A 12,452-nucleotide genomic window follows, 5' to 3' on the forward strand; every position below is an offset into this window, starting at 1 on the left:
GTACATACTAGGTTTCAGTACAGTTTTGTATATCGTTAGCTTGTGGTCCAGTGCTTATTGTGATTTTTAGCCAATGAGCCAGTTTATTTGTTGGGTTTTGATATTTAGTTGTTGTTTTTTTGCTCGGATGTGTGCCTTTTACGTTAACTTTTGGTCAAGATGTACCTAGACCCAAATATTTGACGTCATTCTTCATTGGGATGGATCGATTGTTAATTGTAACTTGAGAACACAAGGTATGTCTGGTCGTGAAAGTTATCTGTGCAGATTTCTTAGTGTTTACTGTTCTTATCGCAAATTGAGGTGGTTATGGAGTTTTCCTGACTCTTCCAATAGATGTTCGTCCCATGGTTTGTATTTCCCATGTTTCTTGATTTAATGGCAGTGGTTTTTGCCTTCTAAAACAACTGCTTCCTAGGAACAAACGTGGCTTTAATATATAGGTATTTCTGTGCTACCTTAGCTAACTTTGGATATGTAAATATACGAAAACAGCAAAGAATATGAAGCAAAGAGAAGACACGCGAAAAAAGCGTGTAGGAGGAAGAAAAGGGGCATAAGAAATAAAAAGCTCCAAGAGATTGACGAACATTACATTAATAAAAATGTGAGAAAGTTCTACGAGGAGACAATAAAGGGCAGCGACCAAGGCATAAGAAAAAAAAATTTAAAAGTAAAGGAGGGCATCTGGTAAGAGATAAACAAGAGGAGCTAGATAGATGGCAAGAGCATTTCAGGGAGCTGCTTAAGGAAGAACCGGATGGGAATGATGAGGAGTACTTAATTAAAAAATTTTCGCTCCCATGATCCATGTTATCCTCCAATGTGTAACCATTGAATGACCCGTCAGAAACAGTGGGTGCCAAGGGGTAACAATATAACTACCTCCGAAAGTTGTAAGTTTAATGGGTCTACATTGGCTCCCAATGTAGGTAGTTATATTGTTACTAATGAAAGAATGGCAGGAAAGAACGTTCCGTTCAGTTGCCATCTTCACAGATAGTCAGGCAGCGCTTAAAGTACTCAATTCTCTAGAGGTCAACTCTAAGCTATAGTCGGTTCGCTATATTTACGCGGGTTTCGGATTAAAAATTTTATTGTAAGTACCCAGTTTTAATTACCTGCTCTTTGGGGAAATATCAAAATATCAACTGGTCAAATGAAATGAAAAATAATCCATAACTTTTTTATTAAATAATAATGGAAAATCTTTTATATAATTGACAGTATAATAAGAATAATTACTTCATTAATGGAGTCTAATGTGGCTAATATAAACCTAACAATAATTTTATATTACACTTCACACAGAAAATATGGTCTATGTATATTTGTTCCATGGAGAGAATTTCTAATGAAAAATAAAAAAATTTAACTTGCCAACAAAAATGAAAATCAGTCATTATCATCAAAAATATCATAATCGTCATCATCATCACTGTTATCACCATTAATTGTTATTATGATTGGACTTATTTCATAATATTGTTCTGAAGCTATTTTCTTGTGGCATTTTAAATTAATTAATATTTAAATGGGAATAAGCCACAATTAAAGGTTAAAATACATTTATTGACGTTTCAATTTCCACTTCGGAAATCGTTCTCAAAATACAAACTTTTGTATTTTGAGAACGATTTCCGAAGTGGAAATTGAAACGTCAATAAATGTATTTTAACCTTTAATTGTGGCTTATTCCCATTTAAATATTAATTAATGGACTTATTTCGTTTATTTTATTTTCACCAGTCCACCAATCTTCTATTAGTTTCTCGTACTTGAATATACAGTTGCACCACACTTCTGGAGTTACAATTGAAAATGCCTTTCGTCAAGTTTCCCGAACTGCGTCGTCGCTATAACCGTTAGGCCCAATATGGTTGTCATAATATTGTTTTGCTATTCCCCATATATATTAAATGGGATTAATCTGGCAATGATACGGTGGCAGACGTAAAACTTGATGACCGTAACTTTCAATAATCTGATCCACAACAAAGGTTTTTGGTTTTGCGTGGATATTTGCCAAGCGTAATAATTCTGATTTTAAAATATGTTGTGTAAATGGTATATGTTCCTTTGTCAACCATTCTTTAATTTTATTAACAGTCCAAGAATTCGTTGGACTTTTGTTTAATACTTCAGAATGGTAAGGTGCATTGTCTAAAATAATTACGCTGGGCTCACTTAAACCTGGGAGAAGTTTTTCATGTAACCATTTTACAAACATTTCTGTGGTCATATTATCGTGATAGTCACTTGATTTTGATTTAGATGAAAATATTAAATCAGCACCTTCTATAAAACCCGATTTCCCTCCTGCATGTAAAATTATGTGTCGCTTCCCTTCTCCATCAGTATGTTTGATAGACTTTACGTTATCATCTTGCCGTATTCGCTTGGTTGCACCCCTAGAAAATATCCATGTTTCGTCTAAATATATAAAATTTGCCCTTTCTTCTTTTAATTTAGAATATTTTCTTAGAAAGTTAATTCTTTTATGCACAACAGAACTTCTTTTACAAAGGGCTTTTCTGTTATCCTCCTTTTAAAATTTGAAACCCAAATTATGTATCACTTGTCATAGACTTGTTCTGCCAATTTCGTCAAATTTTCTATCTTTTAATTCCGAGAGAATTGTATTTAAGGTCACATGTTCCTTGTTGGCTCGCATTCGATAAATGGTATCACGAATTTCAAATTTTTTTTCATCTGGAATATCTTTCGTTTTCAATGATAGGCGAGTTTTTCGGTGATCTTCTTTCGGCCGTTCATTATTGCGATTTTGTAATACTCCTCTTAGTTTGGTTTCACTAATTCCTAGAGCATCACATACGCGTTGTTGAACAGACATTACCGATTTTAAAGGACCGCCATTTTTTTTTCATCCGTAAAATACTTATGTACACTACAAATTAGACTATCTACATCTAACACACGTCTAGGCATTTTTAAATATTTCCACCAAACGTATAATGTCAACACTGGCAAAGAATCAATTCAACTGCAATATTGTAACAAATTTATACCTACCCTAATGTTATTTTAATGTATTTTAAAATATGACCATTAATGCAGTTTTTACCTAATTTTCTGGGAAGTCGTTTACTGCAACTGGTTATCAATGAGTCATTAGCATAATTTTGTTAATCCGAAACCCGCGTAAATATAGCGAACCAACTATAGTATGGCATTGTGTGTATGCCCTAAATAAACTAGGAGACGACTCGACGTACGAGGGTTATAAGGGCAATGAAAAAGCAGATGAAATGGCTAAACAAGGCTCATCAATGTCATTCATTAGACCGAAACCCTTTTGCGGCATTGCAGAGACCGTAACAAGAACGGCTACAAGGAAATGGGTAGCCCACAAATCTCTGGAATGGTGGAATACCAGGACAAAGACAGGCGAAACAGTTCATTACAGAACATTCGCCAAATTTACTGCAGATCTAATAAGAAAAGACAGGAAAACTGTCAAAGCCATAGTAGGTGTTCTAACAGGGCACTGTAAGCTGAATATGCACTTGAAGCAGATGGGATTATTAGATGATGATCTGTGCATATTTTGTCACCTCGAAGAAGAAACAGCAAAGCACATTCTATGTCAGTATGACAGTCTGGCAAATGTGAATTTCTTTGCATTAGGAGAAGAAAATCCACCGGCAAATAGCCACACGGAAGGTACAGTCTCGAAGCTATTAGACTTTTTAAATAGATAATAGATCTGAAAAGGCCGCAGTTAAAGAGGTCTAAAGGCCACCTCTCTAAATCTATTTATCTACCTATCTACCCATTAATACCCACTGTTTCTTTGGATGGATCGGTTAATGGTTACAAACATTGGTGTTAGTTTAAATATGGCTTGCCCTACTGATTGGAGATGACTAAGATGCCAAGAATCTTTGCACCAGTAAACATATTTATCTATTATATAATAATAAATTTAGTTCCATATTTTTCGACAAAATATCATTGTTTATTTATATAACGAAAGCCACATAAAACTTAAACAGTCGTATCAATTTTCTCCTGTATAAGAAAATATAAAATTCGATGTAGTAATACTGTTATTGATACATCCAACTTTTGTTATAAGAAATACCTGAAAATAAAAAACAACTTTTTGGCACTTAATGGATTACTTCTTGCCATAATGTTCAATTTACTTCGCAGATAAGTGTGCTGACACTTTAATAATCGATCGTCGTGTGTTGAACAAATTTATAAAGCTTTAGTGTGGCATATTTTATTTATAACGTAAGTTTTAACCAAGTATTGGTCGAATCGGTCACCCATTTAAAAATAAAATATGAGTGTTAAAAATATAAACTCTTAAGAAATAACATGCTCCAGTATTTCTGATTCTAGCTCATCTAAAACAACTGTGGCCACGGTCAGTGTTACCTAATTGTGTCACCTTTAGACTGAACGGAAATAATGTTAGTGGAATTAAATATAGATATCTGCAAACCATCTGAAAATTCAAACCGAAATTTAGTACCAACAGCTGCAAATTCTTGCAAAATTGTTCAATCATATTTTGAAATCGTTATTGCCAATTTGTATTCAAACCTTATCTATTGTTGATTATAATTTATTAGAAAATCAAGTCGGGACTGGAATTTATATTTCATTTATGTTTAATGTATTTATAACCAAGTCCAAATAAACCGTTGAGAGAAAATGAATTTATAGCGCGTCCTGATGTTATTTTTTTCCTTATTTTCATGATTATTAAGTAGACCAGGGCGTATCAGTAAAAAATCGACTAAATTTGGATGCTAGATATGACATTCGGATTTTTGCAGAAATAGTTAGGTGTTAGGTGATAAATTCAGTAATAGTAATTGACCCATCCTCCCTCTCAAATAGATCGAGAACATTAATGAAAAAATAAAAATATTTAAAAATTACTAAAAACATCGATTTTTTTCTAGTTTCTTTGCTTATAACTTTAAATAAATTCATTTTGAAGCAAAGTATAATTAAATAAAATAACGACAAATAATTTTTATATAAGATACCGCTGGTTAAAAAGGTTTTAATTAATTACCGTTGCCGCAAAATGCCAATAAATACAAAACAGGAAGAAGAAAACAAGTTTTTCTTATTCAATGTATTTCAACTACTTAAATTACAGTAAGAACCTTCATAGTTCGTTTAGAAAACCTTTTTATCATAGTAAAACAGTCCTCTAAATTTATTACAAACGATTTAATAAATTTCACATATTAATTTTGCAATCTAAACATCACTAATACGTACTCCTGAACATCATCGGAGTATACGGCCCAGAAAATAACAAGCCTCAAACAACAAGGGAAGCGTTTTACGACCAATTACAATAATTAGTAGATCAAGTCAGAGGAAATATGATAATATTGGAGGATTTAAACGCTCGAATAGGCAATCAAGTAATACCTGGCATTAAACAAAAACGAAACGAAAATGTTAAAAACGAAAATGGAGAACTGATGATCAACTTCTGCACGAATAACGAACTAAGAATAAACAACACATTTTTTGACCACAAAGACCAACACAAATATACATTTAATAACACCCGTGGATAAAGATCTATGATAGATTATGTTATAACCAACAGAGATACACATCCATTGAAAATAATCGACGTAAGATGCCTCAACTCAGCAGATGTAGGTAGTGACCATAGCCTAGTATTATGTTAAATAAGAATCATTATGAAATACTTCCCACCCAAGAGAGCGGCGCCAACACAAACAAAAATCAAAATCGAAGAACTAAATACGGAATCCACGGAATAATTATATAGGAAAAGAATATCAGAGAAAATCGAAGGGAATAAAATATCAGAAAACGATAACATCGATGAAAGCTGGAAAAAACTCAAAAATAACATAATTAACGCAGCAACCGAATCACTTGGAGAGAGGAAAGTAACAAACACTAACATATCAAAAAAGAAAACACCATGGTTTAGAGAGGAAGTGAAGACCAAATGTAAAGAAAAGAAGAAAGCCTTTTTACAATACAAAACACAACAAACCACAGGCATACAACCACTATGATACCAACCACAATAAAACGAATACTTTAGTTAGACAAATAAAAAAGTAACACTGGCAAAGTTGCTCAAAACAGATGGAACACGATTTCTACGGAACACAAAAAGAAATATGAAGAATGATCAGAGGACAAAGAAAAAAGATAAACGAACTAATAAAACGAAACACATTCAGAAGGAAACATGGGTAGACTACTTTCGATCCCTATTTGCTAAAGCTAACGATAATGAACCACCAACACCAGAGGTAACGAGAAACGAAGAAATAAATATTTAGGGGGAAGAGGCAAAGAAAGCATTAAGGAAATTAAAAAATAGAAAATCACCATGAGAGGACCGAATACCGAACAAAATCCTAAAGTAAGGAGCACCAGATCTGACCAAACAACTATTAAAACTAATCCAAAAAATAATAGAACAAAACAGAATTCCTCAAGAATGGAGATCAAGCATCCTTATACCTCTCTTCAAAAAGGGAGACAAATCGGACCCGGAAAATTACAGAGAAATTAATTTATTAAACACAACACTAAAATTAACAACCAAAGTGATAACAAATAAATTGAATAAAATTATAACACTAGCAAAAGAACAACAAGGTTGTAGGTCGGGAGATCATGCACCGACGCTATATTTACAATGAGGCAAGTGCAAGAAAAATCATTAGAATACAACAAACCGGCATATCTATGTTTCGTTGAACTTACAAAGGCATTTGACCGGGTCGAATTAAAAGACGTTATTCACTTACTATATGCTCTAGAAATTATGAAAACGATCGAAAATATCTACCAAAACAACACAATAAAAGTAAAAGTAGAAGAAGAACTAACCGACCCTATTAAAGCTGGCAATGGGATAAGACAGGGAGATTCCCTAAGTCCTCTATTATTTAACCTGATTATGGACGAAAGAATAAAAAAACTATAAGTCCCCCGGAGGCGATGAAATAGTGGCAGATGCCTTGAAGGTGGCTGGAAAAAGATTATGACAGGTCCTTGCCAAACTGTTCACTAGATGTTTGCAGGAAGCAATAACACCAACCCAGTGGTATAACGCAGAAATTATCATACTTCATAAAAAAGGGGATGCTACCGACCTCAGGAATTACAGGCCCATAAGTCTACTTTCACATATTTATAAACTATTTACAAAAATAATTACGAAACGACTAGAAAATAAATTGGAATTTTATCAGCCCATAGAACAGGCGGGTTTTAGAAAAGGCTATGGAACAAACGATCACCTACTGGTAATAAAAAATCTTATAGAAAAATGCACTGAATATAATAAACCACTAGCTTTAATATTTGTCGACTATGAAAAGGCATTCGACACCGTAAATCAACAAAAAATGTTGGAAGCCTTGACAGAATGCCGAATTGACTATCGGTATATAAATATAATTAAACATATATACCAAAACGCAACAGCCAGTGTTAGAGTGGGTGATCGTCAAACCCAGAAATTTCCGATACAACGTGGAGTACGCCAGGGGGACACCATATCGCCGAAACTGTTCACTACGCTTTTGGAATATATATGTAAAAGGGCAAAACTGACCGACAAGAGCATAAACATAAACGGAGAAAAGCTTAGCCATATAAGGTTTGCAGATGATATTGTACTAATAGCTGATAGGATAGATGAGGCCAAAGAACTTTTAAATCAGCTCTACCTTTCCTCGCTAGAAGGGGGATTGAAAATAAATATATCTAAAACCCAGATGATGACAAATCTTGTAGTCAGCGAAGATATATGCGTAGGAACAAGATCCATAGACCAGGTAATGGCCTATAAATACCTAGGTCATGAGATTCGCATAGGAAAAGATAACCAAACCGTTGAGCTTCTCCGTCGTATAAGATTGACTTGGGCAGCCTTCGGCAAGCTGAACCATATTTTCAAATAGTCTGATATACCAATATGCCTTAAAAGAAAAACGTTTAATCAGTGTGTTTTGCCAGTGTTAACTTACGGTGCCGAAACGTTGACCATGACAAGGAGAACAGTTCAAAAGATCCGTGTGTGTCAAAGGGCGATGGAGCGTGCTATGTTGGGCGTTTCACTACGAGACAAGATCCCAAATCGCCAGCTACGACAAAGAACAGGAGTGGCTGATGCAGTAGAGAGAGTAGCAACACTAAAATGGAACTGGGCAGGTCACGTGGCTCGAATGACAGACAATAGATGGACAAAGCGGATACTGGAATGGAGACCAAGAGATGATGCCTACCGAAGTAGAGGTCGTCCACCAACACGTTGGACTGACGATCTAAAACGTTGTCATAGGAATTGGATGCAAGAGGCACAAGATCGAAATAGATGGAAAATTATGAGGGAGATCTATGTCCAGCAGTGGATAAGCGAAGATTGAATGATGAATAAAAAAACTAAGAACTAAAAAAGGATACCAAATAGGAGGAAAACAACTTAAAATAATCTGCTATGCAAACGACGCAATACTACTCGCTCAAAGTGAGGATGATATACAACGTATGCTGCACCAATTTAATATAACCGCCAGAAAATTGAACATGTTAATTTCCCCAAAAAAGACAAAATGCATGGTTACAACAGCAAATTTACTAAGCTTTAAATTGGAGCTGGAAGGTCAGATAATAGAACAAGTAATGGCGTTTAAATATCTACGCATCACATTATCTAGCTACGGAAAGCTCGAAACCGAAGTGGAAGATCAACTGGGTAGAGCAAACAGAGCTGCAGGCTGCCTAAATAAAACAATATGGAGAAATACAAATAACGGGAAAGAAACGAAAGGCAGAATTTACAAAACAGCACAGAGAGGACAGAAAGGATGTTATAAATAGCAAATATGAAAACACGTAGAAAAATTGATGGTAAGACACTATGGGACAGAGCTAGAAGTACAGGTATACGACGTAGATGCAAGGTGGAGAACATCAAGAACTGGATAAGAAATAGAAGAGTAGAATGGAATGATCATATAAGCCGAATAACAACAAATAGAGTAGTAAAGACGGCAAGAGACGGTTCCCCAATAGGAAGACGATCAGTAGGAAAACCACGAAAACAATGGACGACAACTTACTGGAGTAAGCACATTGAAAAACAGACAGAGTCATGTCTATATAAAAAGAAGAAGAAGAAGAAGAATTTTGTAGTCTAAATTTATTTAAAAAATTTAATTTTTTCAAAATATTTCACAACAAAAACTAGATCATAAAGAAGTTTGCCAATTTTTTTACTTATAAAAACGTACTTAACCTATCTAACATATTTTATGGAATTAAAATCGAATTATTTAAATGGTCCCAGGAAGGTTTTAAAATTATAAACAATTTTTTGGCTTATAAACAAATAAAATGTCTCGGTAACTATTAGCTTAAATTAAATTTAGGGTACAGCGTTGAAAAAGTCTCGGTAAGGTCTTACTTATAAAAGAAAAAAAGTTGAATTACGAGCAGCGGTTTCTGACAGCCCACCTAAACTGCTCCCGAAGTCTATAAAACCACTTTAATTCTACACGAATTGGCTCCCAAACCCGTACATCAACTGCTTCCCGCCCATTTCGAAATTCCCAGAAATTGAATCTTCTTCTGAAACTTGAATTTTGAGTAAAAGAGGTATAAGATACACCAGAAATTAGAAATGTAGTTGTAAACAATTTATTTATTTAAGAAACTGCAATTTACTTGTTTGTCTACTAAAAATGTCTTGATGGGCCCCTAGACGAGAAATAAGTGATCCTGTAAGTTTCCTTGTCGTATATTCTTCTATTAATTATCCGTTAGTTTTCTATTAGGGATAGGGTTGCAGTATTGCAACTGGCTGAATGACTAATGTCTATGCCATTAAAAAAAAACTGCAATTTAAAAACTATACGGATGCCTTCTTGACATATTTTTTGCAAACTTAAAAGCAGTTATACCTTTTTCCTGTAAAAGACGTATTTGATGTTCGATGAAATTCCTTTTACGACGTATTGGTTTTCGGTATACTATTTTAGGGATACTACTACTTCTTACTTTAATATAGGTATCTATTTGAACATTTTTCAAAACCTCAAAAAATTGGAAAATGTTCTGATGGCAAGTATAAAACAAAGAATTGAATTTTTAATGCAAACTCTGGCATTCATTCGTTGTTCTTTGTAGAGACGCACTATTTTCGGCTCACATGGTAGGTCAAAATTTGGCGTCTTCAGCAATGTGGTTCTCCGCCAAGAAATTTATAAATTTTTGACCTGCTGGATGTCTGGATAAGATTGCCCCAATATCAATCGCAAAACAATCGCCTACGTCTTCGGAGGCCAAAAAAAGACTAATCACATATTTTAACACGACATCTGATTCTTTCAAATGTTCCGTTGCCAAGTTTCTAAATCTTTCGCCATCTGTTTCATGTAATTAAAGTTCATAATAGACTAACAACCGTTTCATAATAACAACATAAAACTACAGCACATTTTTTAACTTCCGATATATGAATGAGTTATATTGTAATACCAAAGGAATGCCTTAACTTAGATTCATAGCTATATTAGCTTAATGAGTCACTAACTAAAAATATTCTTAAACAGCATACAGAATCGAATTTATAAAAAATGTGAAATAGACATAAGTGGTTCTCAGTTTGGGTTTAGAAGACTTCTCGATCACAGAAAAAAGTATATCTCTGTTTCATTGGGTACCAGAAGGCATTTGATAAAGTCCATCATGAAAAATTGTTATATGAACTAAGGAAAATGAAGCTAGACGGAAAAAATTTGGTATCCAACAAGGCTGTGCCATGTGTCCAATACTTCTTTAACTTTAACTCTGAATGCATATTCAAACAAGACCTACAGACGACTAATGGTGATGGGGGAATAAATGTTTGGTTTATTAGGAGAGCTATTACTTCAAGCAATTACTGTAATTTAAAGCAATATACATTTCTGAATATGAATCTGAGAGAATAGATTTTCTTCCTATCTATATTCACTATCCGTTAACGATAATGTTAGAATTATTTTGAACTAGATACAATATATTCTTGATCAAATATCAGTTGTAGAAAAAGTTTAGTATGCAAAAAGAACAATTTACATTAAATATCATTAAAAAACATTTAATTTATGTGCACTAGACGGCACCGAATATATATATATATATATATATATATATATATATATATATATATATACTTCCTGTTTATTTTTAACTCCTTTTATTATTATTCTACATATTTTAAGAATATTAAAAATATATCTTTAATTAAATTTTATTTTTTCAAGGTAATCAAGAAAGCCGCTGACATCAACTTCATTGGACCAACAAGAGTTACCCAAATCATGCTTCCTCTTGTCCGCCGCGCAAAGGGTCGCATCGTTATGATTACATCGGGTCTTTGCAGAGTTGCATCTCCAGTTAGGGGGATTCATTGTGGGCTACTGGCTGCCTTGGAATCTCAGGCTGAGTGCTTAAGGAAGGAACTGAAAAGTAGAGGTAATAATTAAAACGGCTATATATGTATCAATATATATATATATATATATATATATATATATATATATATATATATATATATATATATATATATATATATATATATATTATCATTATCATCATCATGCTCAGCATATTCTACCGATTATAGTGTAGCCTTTCTTACATAATCATTCTTCATATCTGCCAACGATTGGCTTGTTTCCTTATGTGTCATTCTTCTTTTTGATGTGCCTATCCGTTACGAATGTTGGCGATCATCATGCCAATCTTTATCTTATCTGCAGCAGCGCGGAGAAGCTGCACAGATGTTGTATTGAACCAGATTCTGAGGTTCTTTAACCAAGATGTTCTTCTTCTTCCTGAACTTCGTTTTCTAAATATTTTTCCTTACAGGATGACTTGAAGGAGAGTATATCTGGATTAATTTCACATAATATGTCCGAATAACTTTAACTTTCGAGATTTGATGGTGGTCAGTACCTTTTGCTTCTTATTAATTCTTCTGAGGACCTCCTTATTTGTGACTCGGTCAGTAGACGGGATATTAAGCATTCTCCGATATAGCCACACCTCAAATGCTTCCAGTTTTCTGCACATATCTTCGTTTAAGGTTCACGATTCAACACTATAAAGATCAGAGAAGACGCAGCATGGCAGCATTCTTACTTTTGTATCAAGAGAGAGGTTGTGACTCTTGACGAAGGCCCCAATTCGATTGAAGGGGATCCTTTTGTCATAATACCATCTTAAATTTGGACGTCTTCTTGATCTCTTGACGCGTCTTGGATACCACAGTGTAATTCTAGTGGACCACCTATTGTCAGTTCTTCTCGCTAAATGTCCCGCTTACTGCCATTAAAAAGATTGAATTCTATGGATTACATTAATATCCTTGGTTCTCCTTCTGATCCATTATATTCTTTGTCGAT

At 34.1% G+C, this 12,452-nt stretch overlaps 1 protein-coding gene across 1 annotated transcript in view; it reads left to right on the top strand.

The window, feature by feature from the left end:
• The window catches only part of LOC140443776 (D-beta-hydroxybutyrate dehydrogenase, mitochondrial), a 220,077-nt gene that overhangs the window by 140,290 nt on the left and 67,335 nt on the right, over nt 1-12,452 (top strand). Inside the window, exon 4 of the mRNA XM_072535215.1 lies at nt 11,310-11,520. Coding sequence (XP_072391316.1) covers nt 11,310-11,520 — 211 coding nt within the window. The remainder of the gene's footprint in view (nt 1-11,309; nt 11,521-12,452) is intronic.

This window comes from Diabrotica undecimpunctata, chromosome 6 (genome assembly GCF_040954645.1).
Source record: "Diabrotica undecimpunctata isolate CICGRU chromosome 6, icDiaUnde3, whole genome shotgun sequence".
Lineage (NCBI taxonomy): Eukaryota > Metazoa > Arthropoda > Insecta > Coleoptera > Chrysomelidae > Diabrotica > Diabrotica undecimpunctata.